We start from the raw sequence: 22,074 nt of genomic DNA on the forward strand, positions 1-22,074 counted from the left end.
TATTCAAAGGATTTATACATGATTTGGTGAAAGGACAATTTTGGGTCTTCTTTCTACATCATCTCACCTGAGAGGGTTGATACCTTAACAAAAAGGTCCAATTAGTTTTCACAAAGGCCTACCTGTGAAATTTGTTTGCACACTTTGGAAATAATTCCCAATAAACTCTATTTCCTTTAAGAGAAACATAAATTAGACATCTGTTGTTATAGATGGTGTGTTTACCGCAGTGTTTAGCCACCTGGCAATGCTTTCAGTGTTGAATATAATGTTAAGCTCGCAATTAATTAGCCCTTGAAAAACGTGCTTTCACCCCCCCCCCCTCCCTCACATTCCACAAACTCATGACTTTATCACAATAAAGAAAGAACCACATAAAGATGCAAGCTTTTTTTAGGGTTAGCGCGGGAGACCTGAAATAAATGAAATGTTGACATTCACCTTTCACCCTTAACACAATTCGCTGAATAAACCCGAATCCATTGATATGACTCCTTTGGACATTATAAGTGCTTTACAATGTGGCCTCATTCACACGCTCACCAAAACATGAGAGGAGAAGAAGAGTGAGGGAAAGGGGGATGTACGAGGTGCCAGCCGATTCATTATCGCACACAAAGACTCCATGATGTATAGTTCATCATAATACACTCTTACTTGTTTGGAGCGCAACATTTACAGTTATAATATCTTAACTTTTCACACATACTCATTAGGCTTCCTCATTTGGGGTTTTAGTGCTGGAAACAGGATTTTAAGCACCATTTAGGGTTTGAACACAGGGTTAGGGTTTTATATTAAGGTTAGGGTTAGGGTTAAGGTTTCAAGGAAGGTCGGTTTTCAAATTAGAGTTTCAAAACAAGGAATTGAGTTTTAAAGAGTGGCTTCAAGTCAATCAAAGGCAAGGTTTTCTAATTAGGGTTTGTTGCCAAGGGGTTTCAAACATGCGTTGGGGTTTCCATTTAGGGTTTTGATGCCAATGTTAGGGTTTTGAGCCAGGATTAGGGGTTTAAATCAGTGTTAGTAAACATGAGTTAGGGTTTCAAACCAAGTTTGGGGTTTCAAAGAGACAGGATGAGGGTTTGAAATGAACCTTTCAAGCCTGAGCTCATGTTTCAAATTAGGGTTTGAAGGTGATGTTAGGGTTTCAAGCCACACTGTAAAAAATTACCATGAAATGGGTAAGGTAAACAGAAAAACACTGAACCAGTGTTCAATTTACAGTAGTATTTTGTAAATTACTTAACCATTCAAACATGCAAATTTTATAGTATAAATATGTTTAAAAAAAATCACATTTCTCTTAGAATTTATAGACAACCAATATAAAACACAAACTACCAGTGGCCGTAAAAATATTCTGTGAAGCCATGCAGTTGCCAGAATGCATTGGCCCATGCAATATTGAATTATTGCATTAATAGGGACTTTAATTCTTGTCATCTAAGTGTGTTCATGTAACCAATAGTTTGTTGAATGTGTGCCTTTTTTTATTTTATTTATTTTATCACATTTATGGTTGGTTTATGTTGCAGTGTTTTTTGTTTGTTTTTGTTTTGTTTTTTAATGAAACCGTGACTTTAGGTTCTGTGTGATATAGTGATTTCCCGGTCAATTCCACTGTACAATTTGTAAAGAATAATTAATGTTAAAATCTTCCTGAGCAAAAATATCTTTGCAGTCTTTTGTTACTCATTAGTAACATTGATGCTATTATTGTTTAACTTATAAATTCCTGTATTGTAGTGAGTTGAAATGCTGTTATATTTGTATTATTTTGTAATAGGTTAGTGTAATTAAAGAAAAAGCATCAGCAAACATTTGCCTGGTTATTGACAATTTACAATAATTAGTTTTATTAGTGGCATGTTTATGTTAATTCAGCAGAAAAGGACTTTAATTTACCACTTAAAACTGCTTTTTAGTGTAAATTTAATAACATAACATAATGACATTTTTAATAACATGTTCTACTTTAAAATATACAGGGTCTACTGTAAAGATGTTTACATTTTTAACATATTTTCTACAGGAAAATTCTGGCAACCCAGCTGCCATATTTTTCAGTAAAAACTACAGAATTTGTTTTACAGTGCAGGATTATGGTTTTAAATCAGGATTAAGGAGCTAAAAAGGGTTTCAAATCAGTTTTACGGTTTCAGATTAGGGTTTTCGCAAGGGGTAGGGATTCGTATTAGGGTTGCAAATTACAGTATCAAGCTCATGTTAGGGTTTCAAATTAAGGGGAAAACACAGTTACAGGGTTTATATTTAGGGTTTCAACCAAGGTTTAGGATTTCATATTGGGGTAAGGATTCAATTTAGAGGTTCAAATTAGGGTTAGGGTTTCAAACAAAGGTTGGCGTTTCAATTTAGGGTTTGAAACTAGGTGGAAATGAATTGAAGGCTTCAAGCCATGATTAGCATTTCAAATCAGAGTTATGGTTTCAAAGGAGGATTTCAAGCCATGATTCAGTTTTCAAACTAGGGTAAAGATTTCAAAGTAGGTTTTCAAGCTGTGGAAAGAGATTCAAAAAGGCCCAGGGTTTTGAAGTAGGGCTTCAAGCCTGAATTTGGGTTTCAAACATGGGTTGTGGTTTCAGCTGAAGGTTACACTGTCGTGCTTGGTGACAATGAAGCACAGTGGTTCAGTTAATAAGAAAGCATAATTTCCACAGACAGTTTCAACCATTAAAAACAGCAATAAGACAGCCCTTCTTCTTCTAAAGCGCCATTAAAAGAAAGAAGCCTTACAGGAAACAACAGGAAACCTAACAAAGCAACATCCTTGCTCATCACTTGCATCATGCTGAGGCCGTGTCGATGTGAACCCCACCGCCAGTACAAACTAACAATTTTGTGTTCACTTAATAATAAATATTCTGTACTACGTTCACTAACACACTAAATGAGGCACACTTGCACACACAAGATTTATTTTGGGAAGGTTCTCAACCAAGACACACACAAAAGCAATAAAACATTAAAGCCACCTCAAAGTGAAACCAGAGGTTTTTTTCCAAATACATTTAAAAAAATATATTTGTAAAATAGATAATTGCTGAAAACGTGCATATACTGACAATTATGTACTGTAGTACCCAATTGTAGTGAAATAGCAGGTTTTTTTTTTGTTTTTTGTTTTTTGTTTTTTTACCACTTCAGTTTTCCTTATTTTTGGGTGAGGCTAAAACAGAGCCAAGTGATGCTCCGGGCTGTTGTGGGCGCTTTAGAGTGCATCGTTGTCAACCGTGGGTGCACGCATGTCACGGAAAGCAGTCGGAAGAACCAGCGGGGAAAAAAAAGCCAGTGCGTGGAGAACAGCTTCGCAATGGGGTGGCCAGATTAGAGCGCCTTGTTGTCGCAGAGTGGAAAACCCCCGCGATGACCCAGTAGGATACAATATTGCGGATATATTTTCACGGCTCAAACATGTAGTCACATGTAGGCATAAGAAAGATGCAAGACGGAATATCATCCTTGTTTCTAGGTTGTAGTACTGGTATTTGATTGCCAGTTGTCAATTGAGCGGGGCGTGATTTCAGCACATTCAGCGGACGTGCCCCACAGTGTTCCAGAGCAGAGTGAATGACTTGATTTTTCACAATTATGCGGTCTCTTTTACATTTAAAAAAAAAAAATTCTAATCATTCAAATTTGGCAGGTTTGTTAACACTCTTCTCTCTGATGTGTCAAATTTAGAAAACATTTACTTTCACTTTACACAAATTTTACACGTTATCATCATGCAAATGTATTTTCCATGCCTAAACGACGGTTAACCCTTTGAAAAACTCAAATTCAGCGCAAATTCCCCATTGTAGTGGTATAAAACTGTACTGCATCATATTGACAGCTGTTTCTCATACTTTTGTGGGGCTAAATGAGGTCACCAACATACTGAAAACGTCTCTTAGTGTGGTGAAGTGCAATTCCACAACACTGCTAACTACAACCATCCATTAAAAGTGAATATTATTATTATTATAAATGCAGAATTTTTGTATGGGCATGTTCAGGTTTATGTCTTTCATCACAAAAGTTTGGAAAAATCCTCTTGGAAAGTGTGTAAAATGTGTACAGTAATTCTATTTTGTGCGAATCTGCAATTTTCCTTGCTAATAGTTACACGTTCTATTTGAAAGGGGCAGTGTACAAGATGAAAATTACCAATTGAATATTATTGTATTTCTGGACAAAGGTGTGGGTCTAGGAGTTCATTGTCTTTTGTTGTCGCTGTTTCAGTCAGCTTGCATTGGGGCCATGTGGCTGCTGGGCAATAGAGGGGAACCCACCACTCACCAAGGAGACATGGAAGAAAATGGAATAAAAATGATATAATAAAATTATATATACATATATATATATATATATATATATATATATATATATATATATATATAGAGAGAGAGAGAGAGAGAGAGAGAGAGAGAGAGAGAGAGAGAGAGAGAGAGAGAGAGAGAGAGAGAGAGCGAGAGAGAGATTTTTAAACTTTTTAGATATGCAGGATAAATATTATACCATGAATGATGCCAAACATTGTTTTGTTTATCTGTGTTGTCTGATTTTGTGACGTATTTGGGGCATTTTGTGAAAAACGTTGTACATGCTCAGTACCTCCTCTTTAATTCAAGCGATAGGGGCATTTGGGGCGCAGGATTAATTACACCCAGAGCTGAGTGGGCTTTACGCATGTAGCACTTCTACGTTGGGTGTTCAGGCGCGTGTAAGTTACAGAAAGTTACCATGAATGATGTATGATGAATTGTGTCATCACTCCTCACAGTAACCTTGAAAAGGGTCTCATCGTACTTCTGTGATTTTGAAGGTACTGAAAGTTTGCAAACATTGGTTGCTAGCTTGCCATTACTGTTGTCTGTAGGTTGATGTTTACATGCTCCAGTATTTGTCACTGTCACATACAGATATACTGTAGATGATAGCTGTTAGCGGTGCGCATTCCAAGCCACCATGCTGTTAAGAAGCAGTCGCAAAAGGGAATGTGAAGAACAAGAGGTAGGCCAGGATCAAGCCTGACATTGCCAGGTCCAGATGGTATTTGAATGCTTTCTGCGTGATGACAGACTCACACTTGCACAAGTGCTGTCATTGTTGAAGCATCTACAAGGTAATTGGATCTTTTATTTTTCTAGTTATTCTATTATTCATTCGAGTTTTAATCCCTCCTAGTGCATTCTTTTGTGCTGTTTAACCTTGAAAACGTGTCTTGTTTATGCAGTTAAAAGTTATAGAGCTGGTGGGAGGAACAACAGAAGTCAAATAAAAGAGCGTGCATTTTTCTCTCCCCCCGTCCTATTATCAATCTGATTGCAAAAAAATAAAATAAAAAAACAAATGAAAACTTCACAGTGCAATAAGCTTTTACAATAGCGTCATAACATTTCTGCTGTCAGAGCAGAAATTTTATAATTCGCTTTTATGTCCAATTTGTGCCTCTCCCCAAAAAAGAAGCACGCAATGCACTGACAATGATTTATTTATTTATTTATTTTTTAAATTTAACTGAATATCGACTTATATCAATACCATTTACATTCAATTCAACTTATTTGGTACACCGACACGGTCTAATTAGATCAAGTACAAGACCATGAAACAATTCTGCCTTTACAAAGATCATTATGCTCACTTTTAACAATATGTTTACTATTATTGTTATAGTCTGCATTTGCAAAATACCACAACATAGTAGTAATAACATTCAAAACCAGAATACCTCACCATAGTTTTGCTATCTCCGCAATGCAGTGTGATGTGATTATACCAAGTCAAGCCTCTTCAACCAGACAAATCTTCAAACAGTAATGAGAACCCACAAATGGTAGTGACCCAAGTTTGCTTCATATTCTGAAACTTAAAAGCAATCACTGGGAAATAAGTATGTGTAGATTTTACTCTATTTAATATTACGTATTTTGGCTAGGAAAAGAATAAATACTTTAGTATATTAATGTTAGTTATGTTTTTGCAATTAATTAAAGAAAACATGTTCATATATTGCTACATGTGATAATTAAAAAAAAAAAAAACATTCTACCTCTTCATGAAATGATTGTGGCAATGTGAAGGCTCTGCTATGTAATCCATTTCTAAGCCACCGGAGGGCAGCTTTTATAAACCCAGTGTTTAACAACACAATATAAAAAATAAAAGCATAAGTAATCCCATTGAATCACAAGATGAATGGGTTGGATGCCTTTTAAAACCCAGATTCATTCAATGTTATTAAAATATCCCCCTTGGAAATTGGAAGTGATGTAAAATTAACGGTAACATTTCAAAGAAAAAGTGTGATTGTGTTTATCCACTAGGTGGCCTCAAATATGTTCTAATGTATTTCAAGGAAATATCACGCTTCTATTGCTGCTGTACTGCTTCATCTACATAGTATGCTAACTTTAAAATATACAGTGTGCAGTACATTTATAATGACAATAAAGTGCAAGGCTGGTCAATATGTTTTCAGCCTCAGAAATATAAATCAATTAATTCATCAATCAAATTTATTGAGCACTTTTTACACCAAGATCAATCAAAAGCTACAACATCAATTAAAATAGCAGAGATACAAAGACAACAACAATTAGTACAAGAAACAGGCTGTGAAGTACAAAAAACACAAATCACATTTAATGCTGAACAGTCAACATAGTGCAATAGTAGGACCATTTATTCAATGCAATGTCATTGGTTTTAAGCTTATGTCAATGCTTACAATGTATGAGTGTGTTTGTATGTGTGTGTGTAGTACCGATGTGCATATTTAAAATATCATTTCACTAAGGGCAAGGACAGTGGATGAGTTGTTTGCACATTTCACAGTTCTCTTTTGTGGTTTCATTAGGTACGCCAACCTCCTCCCACATTCCAGAAATATGCTTGTTTGGTTCAGTGAAGACTCTAAATTGTCAATTGGTGTGAATATAAGTGTGAATGGTTGCTTGTCTATACTGTCCAGGTTGATGTCCAGTTGCAGGCTATATATTTGGCACCTGGGCCTTCAATAGGGACTTACCTGACTTAATTCACCTCTTAATACTGCCAATATCACATTTCACAAACCACCAATACTACACAAAAACATAATATAACACCACTCAACTGAACGTACATCATCTGTACACATAAAACTTGGTTTGGTAAAATTTAGGACCTTTAAGTTACATTGACCGGCATTACTGATTCTGAAGGCCCTTGACTTGAGACTTATTTCCACACTCTCAAATTTGGTTAAACTGCACCCAATACGCAACTACTCTAGTCTCTTGGCATACCTCATCCACTGACATCTAGAGTTTGGCCTGTTTTACTGCTGCTCCCCCACCCCCTTGTCCTCCTCGGAGAGGGGGATAGGTGTCAATGATCAAAGTGAGGCTGTTACTGTAGCAATTGGCGCTAAATTGACTCTTGTGCAGTTTTTCCTTACATTGAACAGCATCAAATAGCATGATAGACGTTGCCCACTCGGCATCCATTGCAGCCTGGTCATCCTGGAAGGGTGATCATTCCATCTGTGATCCCTTCTCGAGGTTTTTTCCTTTTTTTTTTAACCTTAATGAGTTTTGTCTGAGTAGACCCTTAGGTCTAGATGAGGGATGTTGATTGTTGTGAACTGTGGGCCTGTGAATCCCTTTGAGATTATTTTGTGATTAAGGGCTTCATAAAAAAATGACTTGATTTGGCTAGGCAGATTAGACTAGCATGGCAGCACAGAGAGGTTGAAATCTGATTAGACCAAAAAAAAAAAACTCCAACGTCCACATACATATATTGGAAGCAGTGCAGCCAAGAGAAGTACTATAAAATGAAGAGAATAGACTGCTGGGAATAAATTAATACAATTTGATGGAACAAATATCAGAATTTAGGTTGTAGGCCCGTGCTTCTGCAGAGAAGGCTTTACCGCCGTGACGGTCCACCGCTGGCACACAGAGAGGAGTCTCTGAGGGTGGTGCTGCTAGAATCGGTGTCGGAGCCCCTTTCCAGCAGCCAGCTGCAGGTGCCAGGGGGAAGCCTGAGGGTCTTGAAAAGGGTGGTCCTGAAGGACTTGCAGAGGAAGAAGTAGATGAGTGGGTCCAGGAGGGAGTTGAGGGATGACAGGAAGAGAGTGCTCTCTTTGAGGTGGAAGAAGAAGAGCTTGAGTCGACAGTCGAAGAGGAGGCCCCGCGTCTGGCTCAATGTGTACGGCACACGGGCGAAGTGGAACGGCACGAAGCAAACAAAAAACACTGCCAGGACCAGGAAGACATTGGTGTTCATCTTCCTTTTAGCATGCTGCTTCTGCTTGCCCGAAGCCCTGCACCCCTCAGGGCCACGAGCCTTGGTACGCGAGTAGGACTTGTACAGCTCTTTGGTGATTAGAGTGTAGCACACGATCACAATCAAGAGGTTCCCCCAGAAAATAACTTGACACACGTGGTTGACCACCTCGTGCCAATACAGTCCAGCGCTGTCCTTCAGATTGCTGCACTTGAAGTACGGCGACTGCGGCGTCTTACCGGTCAGGATCACGTTGGGAAGGCAGAGAACCAGAAGGACGACCCACACGACGGTGGAGAGGAACTTCCTGCGGGCGAGCCTGATGGCGTTGGTACCCTTGAACGGTGCCAGGGTCTTCCTGCAGCGGTCGATGCTGATGAGGCCGAAGAAGAGGATGCTGATGTACATGGTGAGGTAGAAGAGCACCGAGGAGACCCGGCATACGAATATTCGCAGTCCAGTGGAGGCCATGTTGGAGTCTGATAACACCTGCGGCAGCACATCCAAGAAATATTCAGCTTCTCCATTGGGGACGCCCGCACAATCTCATGCGGATTGTCCATCCATTTAGTGTGGCATTTCTTCTCATTATGGTCGCGTGTGAGTTGGAGTCTATCCCAGTTGTTGGCTGGCAACCAGAACTATGTGTACCCCGCCTCTCACTCAAAGTCAGTTGGAATAGCTCACCCGAAACCCCAACAAGAACAAGAGCTATCAAAAATTGATTGATGGAAAATCAAAATGAATACCACTTGAACAGCATCAATCAAAACTGAACATTATTAACTTTGTAAAGGCATCATTTGTGACACAGCTCTTGTATTCGATCTCATCTGGACGTTGAAAGTGAAAAATGTTTCTGACTCGATGCTTTAAAGTGCTCCATGAATCTTTTGGATGACTATGTCCCCATGTGAAATGTCAGATTGCCATTTACTACCCTTTCTCTTGCCCTAGTCTATACTGTACATTACATCTCATCAAAAACACATTTACGACAACAACCTAATGTACTGCATCTAGATGGGAAGCAACACATCTATAAATTAGTATAGTCTCTTTTTAAATTTACTATATACAATTTATACACTTCAGACACTTCATTAGGGAAACCTGCATCATCTTATGACATTCAACCAATACAACAGCTGCATGAAAAATTCAAAACTTAGAAAGATAACTCGAAATTATGATCGAGCAATCTGATGTAACAATCACCTTCAACCTCACCTTGAAAGGGAACGTAAGGGTCATGACGACGTCGGCGACCACGACATTCTTGAGGTAGATGACGAAGTGGGAACGCGAGGGGATGCGCAAGAACACCCACATTGCCAGACCATTGAGTGACAGCCCCGCCAGGAACAGGATGGAGTAGAGGATGGGGAAAACAACTGTCTTCACGACATTGTCTCGGGAACAGGTGAGGTTGCTGCGGTTGCCTTGGAAGAGAGTCGCATTTGTGTCCATGAGGAGAGTTGTCTGAAAAATACAATCAACAGAAACATTTCTAACAGACTAATATTTTTCTTATATTTTCTCATGGCGGCTCTGAAACTGGGGTCCATAGCCCAAAAATGTTTGAGAACCACTAGGGTACTGAGACTACAGTTGAGGTTATTCACTGACCAGCTGCTTTTGTCCCATGAAGATCTCTCCGAACGTACTCCTGTTTGACTGCTTATGCCCAGTGTGTATACCTCCAGTCTAATGGCACATTGACAGTCTGACTGCACTTTTGATTTTCCTTCTGCTTTCTCTTTCCTGTCATGTGGAAATGGAGACCATTCAAAAGCCTAATCAAATGTCACCAGAAGGCAAGTCCAACAGGAAGAAACAGTTAGTGTTACATTGCTTTCTTTAATCCTTTGTCTGTCTCTTTTAATGACTGCATGGTGAATGGTCATCATGAATGTGCGCACCTGCGTTTCCCCACTGCTTTTCTCCTGGTACTCCAGCTTTCTCCTTCATTCCAAAAACATATCATATATAGGCGTGAATGAAAGTGCAAATAGTTTTTTGTCTGTATGTGTCCACTGATTGACTGGCACCACTCTCCCTGCAATTGCCTGGATCAGCAATAGTACTGTAGGTTAATGAAAATCATGAAAACCCCATGGTACTGTATATGCCGACATGTACAGTAGGCCTATATGCAGAACACATCCATCCATTTTCTATAGCGTTTTGTCCTCATTAGGGTTGGAGCCAATCCCTGCGGATTTTGGGAGAGACGGGTAAACCCTAGACCGATCAGAAGCTTATCACATAGACAAACAACCACACTCACATTGACCCCTACGGACAATTTAGAATCTTCAATGAACCTCCATGTTTTTGGAATGTGCTGCCCTTTGAACACATTCTTTGCTCAAAATTGTACCATTTTTCTAAGGAACTGAAAACAAGCTCTTGTGTGGGTTGCTTTCCATTTTGCATCACATGATCATGTGTTTTTTTTTTTTTTTTTCCCGGTTATGTACCAACCAGCAGCAATGCTGAAACTTCCCCTGTCTGGACCTGAACTAAAACAGTCAGCATCATTCACATCCGTAATATGTACTCATGCACGCACACCTACAGTATGCACATACTGTAGGTACTGTACATGCATTCAAAGTTGAACTTGTGTACTTTTGTGCGTGAAGGCTAAGAGACATTGTTGCTAAGGCAAAATGTCAGTAAACGAATACAAAATTCTGCACTATAATATTGCTTTTCTTTAAAACCGTTTGTATTGTAACGACCTAGCAGTTGTGTTATGCGAAAGGTTATTAAGCGTTTTATAATTTCTGAAGGTCTGAAATGCCGTGTGTATAGACTGCAAGGAGAGATAGCGACAAGCAAGTCCCAAGTCAGTCGCGTCAAGTCATGTGACTCGAGTTCCCCAAATCTGGTAATAGCATTTATACTTGTCTCTCTGAAATTACAGAATATACATTATTAATATACATTTTTGTTTGTCTCACCAGTTCCCCTTTTTGGAAAGTAAAATTGTATTAGTACTTTGAAAGTCTTTCTCAAAGCAGTAAGAATATATTATTATGCGAAATAGCTAGAGCATATTGCGAAAGCGTGTCTTACAGCAACCAAACATCCATCCATTTCCAAAGCACTTGTCTTTGTTAGTCGCTAGCGAGCTGGAGCCTATCCCAGCTGACTATGGGCAACACCCTGGACTGGTCGCCAACCAATTACAGGGCTGTCTCACAGCACTTACACACTAGAGTACAAACATACAGCCACACACACAAACCTGCACACATGGAACTCCTCTTCGGCTACTTCTCAGACAGATGGGAAGAGAGAAATGAGGTGAGGAACACACAATTTGCCTGAATATCCATTTAGAGGCCCCCGAAGTCAACTCCCGTCTGCACACATATAATGCTTTTTCCTCACCGCAACATTTTTCTCAACCTCCCACACTACTCTCTGACCGCTGAGTCACCACTGTCACTTGTCAAACCACAAGTCTATTGTTGCCTCTCTAGATGAACAAGTGCTGCAAACAGCAAGCTGAAAGAGGGATGTCTAATCTTTTTCACCTAGGGTAACAACACTCGGGACGAAATTGCATAAAAGTTGCGGCAAGAGGACTGTGGTCAAACAAATACAAGTACTGGTGCTGCAGCAGCTGTGGACCGACAGACTGCGACCTCTCACCCGTGAGAAAAAACAGTCGGCAGTCGATCATCTTGCCATTGTGACAGGTCGACATAACCTTTCCGCGGACAGGAGGTGGTCAGTGTTTGTTTGCGACAGTCTTTTGGTTCCTTGCATGGCCTTGTCAGGTCGTAAATGTAAGCCCAGTTGAAATGTGTAGGCTGCACTTTGTTTGGACAGTGTAAGGTTACTTTGAGCTACTGCTGCTGGCCTGCCATGAAGGGCTGTTGCCGGGGTCTGTCTTCGACATGGCTATCCCATAGATATTTTTTCTCTTCTTGTTTATATATGGTTTATGCCCAGACTGGTTAAAATCTTCTATTAAAGAGAAATACAACAAGCATTTCCTGTCTTGCGGCAGACAAGTTTTATTTCTTTGCATGTGAGTGTGGTTGACTTATCCCTGCCCTCTCTGAACCTCAAAAACAAAAAAACAGAACAACTTTATTTTTGTATTATTATTTTTTGAAGCTAATTAATCTCATCAAAAAAGGCTATCCCAAAGCTGCTCCCTTAAAACTGAAGGGAAAATTGATTACAGACATAATGCATAGTACTAAATTGATTTTTTGGGGAAGACCCCATGAACTTTCATTTGTCATCAAGGCTGCATGCCAAATGATGGCAAGAATGTACATATTACAGGCTATCCCCAGTTTACAACAGAATTCAATTCCTGCAGTGGTGGCAACCCGAATTTCTACGTAACTTGGAACATGCCGTAATCTAGTAATAGTTGTAAAGTCAAAATTACAGATAATATTTGTATGAAAAAACAGTTCTCGGCAGATCAGTGGATTTATATCTATATGTACGGTGGTAACTGTGGTGAGGTGGTTTTATGTGGTGGCGCAAAATAGTTCCTCGTGTGCCATTTGTAAGATTGAATGTTCTTAATTTCAGTACGAAAAACACTTCTTGGCCATACATAAACAATCCAATGAAAAACAGTAAGTAAGGCGGTAACTGAGCGTGACCTCTTGTGCCGCCTGACAACGTATTGCTGTACAAACTAGTTCGTAACCTTGAAATGTCATGTGTCTAGACCGCTGTAAGATGATAAAGTCCTATAAAGAAGATGTTTTATTCTTAATTGTAGGTTCTAAACAATGAGTGGCTTCTGTTCTCATGAGCCCCATGTGATCAAGATTCTAGGGTTGACTGTCTGGATCCATTTGGCTCCTGGACCTTCCTGGCTACCAGTGGATGATGTCGCTGGTTCCATCCCGACAACATAGCAACTGCTTTGTTTTAGCCTTGATGATGACTCATGGCTCGAGTCTGATTTTTGCATCAATACGCAACCTACTTGTGGGGAGGAAACAGGGTGATTATTATTACATCCCTTGAAGAAATTATGTTTTCTACTGACTTTTTGTTTTTCAGTTCAGCCTTCATTACTACCACCAAAATGTACCTGGAAATCTTTCTAGCTGATTATTCTTTAACAATCATTGCATAACCCATTCATCCATCCATCCATTTTCTGATCCGCTTCTCCTCGCGAGCATGCTGGAGCCCATCCCAGCTATCATCGGGCAGGAGGCGGGGTACACCCTGAACTGGTTGCCAGCCAATTGCAGGGCACATACAAACAAACAACCATTCGCACTCACATTCCCACCTACGGGCAATTTAGAGTCTCCAAATAATGCATGTTTTTGGGATGTGGGAGGAAACCGGAGTGCCCGGAGAAAACCCACGCAAGCACGGGGAGAACATGCAAACTCCACACAGGCTGGGCCGGGGATTGAACCCCGGTCCTCAGAACTGTGAGGTAGACGGTCTAACCAGTCGGCCATCATTGCATAACCCTTTCCCAAATTGAAAGTCCAGTCATGCAGAACAACATTTCCTGGACAAGCCATCTGCCCCCACAAGTCACTTTACTTTATTTGAATTGAATAGTTGGAGGCAGTGATACTCACCAAGTCAACTATTTGTTATGTGTATTTCATATTTAATACAGAGCATTGACTCAATTGCCTATCCAGCAATATATTTTCTCAAAGGCAGATTACACTGTGGACTGCACACCAGTCAATCAGAAGGTAATTGTGAATTGAGTATTGAGTGGGAATGGATTACTATTATCAAATTGAACATTTGCCACATGCATTTTATATTTAATACAGAGCACTTATTTAATGGTCCATCCAACCATACTTTCCCAAGCTGACATAGAAGGCTATTACAGAGCAATTGTGAACAACATATTGAGTGTCTCAGCTGTTTGTCATGTTGTTGTTTAATACAGATCAGTGATTCAATTGTTAATCCATCTAAATGTTTTTCACAACTGGCGTAGCAGATACATTTTGTTGTCAACTGGTCGGCAGTTGAATGAGGTATCGAGTGGGAATGTATTTGTTGCCAAGTCAACTATTTCTCATATGCAATTTATATTTAATACAGAGCAGTGATTCAATTGTACAATACAATACATTCAATACATGATTTAATACATTTCCTCGCTGACATAAAAGGCAGGTTATAATGTGGACTGGTCGCCAGTCAATATAGCACCTTTAATACTTACAAAATGCTTAACAAAACGGATAGAAGCCTGTTGTGCGGTTATAACTGAGCTTTATGAATTCTGCCCAGCAACAAGGGGCTAAGAAAAGAATGGTTTTATAATTTCTCAAAAATAATAAGTGTCAGGTGTGCAATCCACATCATAACTACAGAATAGTGTAATTTTCCTGGTATGTAGTCAACTGCACCCTTTTCCCCCCTCACATACAGTAAAAACACTCTTTGTGTGTGCCTGGCAGCGGCGAGGAATGTCATTGCTCTTTGACTCTTTGTTCGATCATCCCTCTGCTCGTGTGTCTGCGATAGCAGGATGTGGAAATGCGGCTTGTGAGCAGACAAAAAGGACAACAGCTCCCTTTGAGAGGCTGGCCTGGCAGGGATAGCTCACATACTTGACACCGTGTCTCTGTGTGCTCAGCAGACATCAGATGTTAACTTACGCATACTGAGTCGTTCACACTCAACGGTCACATCAATAGGTACACCTGCACAATCGAATGAGATCCAGTACAAAAGCGACAATATATTATTCTCATAATCAGTGGTCGGATGTAACGAACTAAAAATACTTTTGTACTGTAATTGAGTAGGTTGTCAGGCATCAGTACGTTTTACTTTTACTCTGTCAATATGAAAACAGGAATCTTTAATTTTTTCTCATTATTTTGTCAAAAGAGGCTTGTTACCTTTTTCAACCTCAATGGATGACACGATGTACAAAAGAGAGATAAACAGAGAGCTCAATTTTTATTGATCGATAGACTGATTGATTGAGATGTTGAGGACTTACAAGGCGGAAAAAACAAGAACCGCAACTGCAGCGACATGAATGAACCCAATTGCATCAACAACGATGACGCAACAGATTCAGAGAAGCACGATATCCTGAGTTGCACGATATCCTGAGTCTTGTGCCAGCATAGAAACAATTCCCTCCTGGGTTCAAAATGATGTGTCTATCTAAAAAAAAAATCACAAACAAAGTGTATTTAGTTATCAATAGCTAATTTAGCAGAATTGAGCTTGAAGCAAACTTTATCCAATATTTTTTTTTTTTTTACTTGTCAGTAACTTTTTTCTATTTTCTACAAAAACAGGTACTGGTATTATATATAACTGACAGTAAACATTAAATTACTTTTGTACTTAAGTACATTTGAGTCTGTACTTTATTTTTACTTAAAGTCATTGTAAAGTGAAAATAGACTAAGCTTGACACACCCTAGAGAAGAATGTTGTTAACAACCCTGCAAAATTTGAATGATCACCAAGTATATAAAATGAGGCTTCAAAATAAAGAGAAATAAATCTGTTGCCACAGCTCTCAAACACTGTGGGCTTGTCCTCTGAATGCGTGAAACCACGCCTCTGAAAAATATATGCTACTTCATCTTGTATCTTTTTTATGCCTACACATCCCTACATATTTGAACCACAAAAATATATCCATCTTAAAGCCTCTGGTGGCTGGAATGTACTATATATGGAATATATCCTCCTGGGTTGTAGTGGGGCTTTCCAAACATTAATGTATTGAGAAACAAAATATCTGGATTCTCTTAACAGGGTATTTCATTATAGGACTTGAAAAGTACTTATTCTTTTAAGTCTTTTTTTTCCTGCACAAGTAATTATAGTGGCGGCACGGTGGCCGACTGATTAGAGCGTCTGCCTCACAGTTCTGAGGACCCGGGTTCAATCCCCGGCCCCACCTGTGTGGAGTTTGCATGTTCTCCCCGTGCCTGCGTGGGTTTTCTCCGGGCACTCCGGTTTCCTCCCGCATCCCAAAAACATGCATTAATTGGACACTCTAAATTGCCCGTAGGCATGACTGTGAGTGCGAATGGTTGTTTGTTTCTATGTGGCCTGCGATTGGCTGGCAACCGGTTCAGGATGTACCCCGCCTCCTGCCCGATGACAGCTGGGATGGGCTCAAGCACGCCCGCGACCCTAGTGAGGAGAAGCGGCTCAGAAAATGGATGGATGGAAGTAATTATAGTTCTACCTTAGTACAAAGTGTGAACTTTTGCCACCTCCTTGTCGACAAATACTGGTTATATAAAAGATGCCACTGTTTGTTTGCATGACTTCAGGGGCACAGCATTAAGACAGAGCTATTCACGAAGTCTGTTTCTCCTGTAATGTCACTGAGTTATGTCCTAAGTGCTGTTAAGGCAGATGCAATACAGCAGGTGCTCCAGAGATAATAATGTCATTTTATGTAGCTCGGTCTCTTGAAAATAAATTAATAAGACTGAGCCTATTATACCTAAACATCGACTTCTGTTGTAAAAGAAAACTTCAACATCCTTAATTAGGTGAGCTGGTTAGTTTAAAAGCTTGAACCTTTTGGTAGGCCGTAATCTGGATATGCTTTGATGTCTTATGATGTTAATGTGTATGCACTGAGGAACATTATGTTTACAGTAGTAGACGCTGCCGGTTCACCACGTTATTCTCTGAGGGGCACAAATACCACATCTGCAGCCAATCAGAATGGAAAACCCCCACTAAAGTACTTCCACTGTCCTGAGGCCAGACAAAGAATACTAGCCAACTAAAATCTATAAAGCATTCCTTAATGAACAGCTAAATATGGTGAACAAAATATTAGAAACAGCTCTCAGTACATCTTAGAAGTGCAGTTTGACACATTCCAAACTAAAGCAAAAATAATAAGCACCCCAAAACACCCTATATATATATATATATATATATATATATATATATATATATATAGCTGGGATAAGCTCCAGCATGCCTGCGACACTAGTAAGGATAAGCGGAACGGAAGATGAATGAATGACTGAATATACAGTATATATATATATATATATATATATATATATATATATATATATATATATATATATATATATATATATATATATATATATACAAAACCCCAATTCCAATGAAGTTGGGACGTTGTGTTAAACATAAATAAAAACAGAATACAATGATTTGCAAATCATGTTCAACCTATATTTAATTGAATACACTACAAAGACAAGATATTTAATGTTCAAACTGATAAACTTTATTGTTTTTAGCAAATAATCATTACCTTAGAATTTTATGGCTGCAACACATTCCAAAAAAGCTGGGACAGGGTCATGTTTACCACTGTGTTACATCACCTTTTCTTTTAAAAACATTCAATAAACGTTTGGGAACTGAGGACATTATTTGTTGAATCTTTGTAGGTGGAATTATTTCCCATTCTTGCTTAATGTACAGCTTCAGCCGTTCAACAGTCCAGGGTCTCCGTTGTCGTATTTTACGCTTCATAATGTGCCACACATTTTCAATGGGAGACAGGTCTGGACTGCAGGCAGGCCGGTCTAGTACCCGCACTCTTTTACTACGAAGCCACGCTGTTGTAACACGTGCAGAATGTGGTTTGGCTTTGTCTTGCTGAAATAAGCAGGGGCATCCATGAAAAAGACGTTGCTTGGATGGCAGCATATGTTTCTCCAAAACCTGCATGTACCTTTCAGCATTAATGGTGCCTTCACAGATGTGCAAGTTACCCATGCCAATGGCACTAACACAGCCCCATACCATCACAGATGCTGGCTTTTGAACTTTGCGTCCATAACAGTCCGGATGGTTCTTTTCCTCTTTCGACCGGAGGACAAAACATCCACAATTTCATCCATCCATCCGTCCATAGATGCCCTTAGATGAGCTCGGGCCCAGAGAAGCCGGCGGCGTTTCTGGGTGTTGTTGATAAATGGCTTTTGCTTTGCATAGTATGGTTTCAAGTTGCACTTACAGATGTAGCGCCAAACTGTATTTACTGACATTGGTTTTCTGAAGTGTTCGTGAGTCCATGTGGTTATATCCTTTACACATTGATGTCGGTTTTGATGCAGTGCCGCCTGAGGGATCGAAGGTCACGAGCATTCAATGTTGATTTTCGGCCTTGCCGCTTACATGCAGTGATTTCTCCAGATTCTCTGAACCTTTTGATGATATTATGGTCCATAGATGATGAAATCCCTAAAATCCTTGCAATTGTACGTTGAGGAACATTGTCCTTCAACTGTTCAACTATTTTCTCATGCACTTGTTCACAAAGAGGTGAACCTCACCCCATCTTTGCTTGTGAATGACTGAGCAATTCAGGCAAGCTCCTTTTACACCCAATCATGGCATCTACCTGTTCCCAATTAGCCTGTTCACCTGTGGGATGTTCCAAACAGGTGTTTTCTCAGTCTTTTTTTGTCACCTGTCTCAGCTTTTTTGGAATGTGTTGCAGCCATAAAATTCTAAGTTAATGATTATTTGCTAAAAACAATAAAGTTGTTCAGTTTGGACATTAAATATCTTGTCTTTGTAGTGTATTCAATTAAATATAGGTTGAACATGATTTGCAAATCATTGTATTCTTCTTTTATTTATGTTTAACACAATGTCTCAACTTCATTGGAATCATTTTCGAAACAGCCTTCATTGTCAGAGGAATGACTCACCACATGGCTTTAATAATCATTAAAAAAAAATTCTTACAGCTAAGGTAAAAAGTAATTTCAGTGTTATATTTCTCAGTACAGTGTACCCCGATATTGGTGGGGGAAGGGTACAGAACTCTGCTGCGAATAGCATACATTTGACACTAATTGATGCCACACTTTAAGTTTTACAATTGGCTATAGATGTCACAAAATGGCAGAAAAGTACTTTTCTCTTTTAGACAGGGCTATGGTCTGAATAAATTAAGCTCCTCCCCTCAGTTCAACATTGTTGCTTGGCACCAAGATGCCACGTAATGGCGCAACAGCAATATTTTTAGATTAGGTTCACTGTACTAGGCCTTTAGGGGGTTGGGGGGAGGAGTTGGCGCCGGGCATTACCAGACCTCTGCATGCCACTGTGTTACACTGTTAATGGGGCAACCCGTATCAGCTGTGAACCCGCACAAACGGCAACGTCCCGCTTCGGTGAGCTCCGTGTAAAAACGACAGGTGAAAAAATCCCAGCTCTACTGTTACACCGGGAATGCAGTGTGAAAGTGCCGTATGTAACTGAAGAAGGGAAAACGCTTTATTAAAGACAACACTCTTGCACATCAAGCCTGATCAGCCTTACTGAATATGAAAACACACCTTGAACCCAGTACATTAGCATGTGTTATTTCCGGGCACTAGGCAAACTGTTTCGCAGCTCAGTGCTAAAAAATGTAGTTTTGGGACATTTAGTACCACAGTTACGGCAGTATGTTGTACAATGTGACAAATGGGTTATAAAACAGACTTTTATTGGTTGTCTAGATACGGAGTACACTGAGAGTAAATACAATTTTTGTCGCTTGGGTATCGATACTGTAATTTAACAATACAATACAATAAATTGTGATATCCATATTTTGATTGACCCCTACTAACACATGACCAGATTGAACACTTAACACGCATGTCCCCCCCCCTTTTTTTTTTTAAAAGACAATTTCACTGCTACACAGACATTTGAGGCTCATTGTTGTGTAAACAAATGACAAAAAGTCAGTTTCTATACAGTATGTTTTGAGTTAAAAACTGTGTCCCTAAGTGAGAGCATGAAGGCTATATGAAAGGTTATAAAAGAGAAATAGGCCTGACGAATAAATGGCCTTTGATGTTTGCGATGACCACGGCATGACACAGCTTCCCTGAATATGACGTGCAAATATCTTATTTGTGGCTAAAAGGGCGAAGTGAGGATTGTACAACTGTGGTGTGAAATTATATCGCCGGCGAGGACACTGAGAAGGACGCACTCTCTACTGTATGTTTGTCAGTGCATCAGCAAAACTGTACTGCCGTGTATCAAATGTTTTGAAAAGGATTTTCCACTTATGCGCTTGGCTAGCAGTAACATGAGGCAACCAATCCTTGGCGGCTTCTTGGGGAATTTGTTCCAAAGTTTAGCATCAAAATTAAAGAACGGAAAAGTCCTGTCTTGGAATTTCCATGTTCAGGCCTCTAGAAAGAAAAAACAGTTTAAGCAAGGAATTCCAGACCATAAGCTAAATATGTCACACCTTTTCCTTGTTTGCTGTGACTATCAATGCGCCTTGTCATCTCACCTTTTTGTCACTTCCAGGAGACAGTGAAACATTGGCTAATGACAATATGAGCAACAAGTCATTCGAGTATGTTTTTCCACCTTCTTCAAGGTGGCCAAGGACACCCCCCCCCTCCCCCCACCCACACTCACCTCATTCCAACCAAAAACACTGCGTGCTTATTCGACTGGAAGCTCGTGTAACTTTCTATCCAGTGTCTCATTTTAGCAGCTGGGGTCCCACCGCCAGACAAAACACACTTCCTGTCAGTAGCCACATATTAACCATATTTCAAATAAATAAAATTTCCCTTTAAACACCGAAGTGGAAGGATTAAAATGGGAAAACACACATTTTAAGTCATTATTAATGTCGTAGGAGAAAATTTCAAAACCTGAACAAATAAACTTCACTATCCACATAAGGGTATATGATGTGAATGATGAGCTGTTTCGGGGACGTGACATGATGATGATGTGAATCTTATAAATTGCTCTGCCAGATGAAAGCATTTCGCAAGTGGTCTACATTCCAACACTTATGGAAACCACTCAATATTCACTGCAGTTCTTCACTTATATCCCCCCACCCCTCCTCCACACTGTTTAGTGTACCAAACATAACCTCACCATGCAAAAGAACATGAGGTTGTGAAAGAGGTAAATTTATTTGCCTTTGTTAAAATGTGATTCGTTAAAGCCACAAGTGGAGTAATTTAAAGTGAAATTGGTTTCAGTCGGTCTTAAAGCAATTACGTTCATGAGAAACAATCAAATGAGGGTTAGGGTTAGAGGTATCCTATTATAGAGAACAATCCAAATTAAACTTGCTTAGCCTTTTTCTCTCCAATTATTTTTCCCTCCATACTTATAATTATCCATTTCATCCATTTTCCTTACCGCTGATCCTCACTCGGGTTGCTGGAGCCTATCCCAGCTGACCCTGGGCAAGAGGCGGGGTACACCCTGAACTGGTTGCCACCCAATCGCTGACTGTACCAATCATCCTCACTCGTGTTTTCATAGATCCAAAATACAAAAAAATAAAATCAGTCCATCCTGAGTGATTTAGTTCACAAATATCTATCCAGTCTCTGAACCACTTATCCTCACTAGCCCAGTGAGAGTGTGCTGGCGCCTACCCCAGCTGACATTGGGCGAGAGGTGCGTTGCACCTTGAACTGGCTGCCAGCCAATCACAGGGCACATATAAAAAAACAACTATTCGCACTCACATTCACGCCTAAAAACAGTTTCAAGTTTCCAATAAACCTAGCACGCATGTTATTGCAATGTGAGAGGAAACCGAAGTACGGTACCCAGAAACAAATCCGTGCAGGTGCGGGTAGAACATGCAAATGCAACACAGGAAGGCCGGATTTTAACCCTCAGAACTGTGAGGCGGATATGCAAACCAGTCAGTCACCGTGCCGCCGTTCACAAATATAATAAACTGTGATTTCCACTTCAAAATACAGTAAAAGGCAAAATTCCAAATAATGTAATGTTAAAGGTTTATTTTTCTCCCACACATTAGTAGGT

The 22,074-nt window shown here is 39.8% G+C and overlaps 1 protein-coding gene across 1 annotated transcript; it reads right to left on the bottom strand.

Moving 5' to 3' along the window:
• Positions 1-6,536: 6,536 nt before the first annotated feature.
• On the bottom strand, positions 6,537-9,997 carry p2ry12 (purinergic receptor P2Y12). The gene is made up of 3 exons (XM_061682459.1): positions 9,910-9,997; positions 9,511-9,762; positions 6,537-8,769 (listed from the first exon to the last, which is right to left on the bottom strand). The coding sequence occupies exons 1-3, from the start codon at positions 9,925-9,927 to the stop codon at positions 7,921-7,923; spliced, it is 1,119 nt and encodes a 372-aa protein (XP_061538443.1). The 5' UTR covers positions 9,928-9,997; the 3' UTR covers positions 6,537-7,920.
• Between the last annotated feature and the right edge of the window lie 12,077 nt (positions 9,998-22,074).

Source organism: Phycodurus eques, chromosome 7 (genome assembly GCF_024500275.1).
Source record: "Phycodurus eques isolate BA_2022a chromosome 7, UOR_Pequ_1.1, whole genome shotgun sequence".
Lineage (NCBI taxonomy): Eukaryota > Metazoa > Chordata > Actinopteri > Syngnathiformes > Syngnathidae > Phycodurus > Phycodurus eques.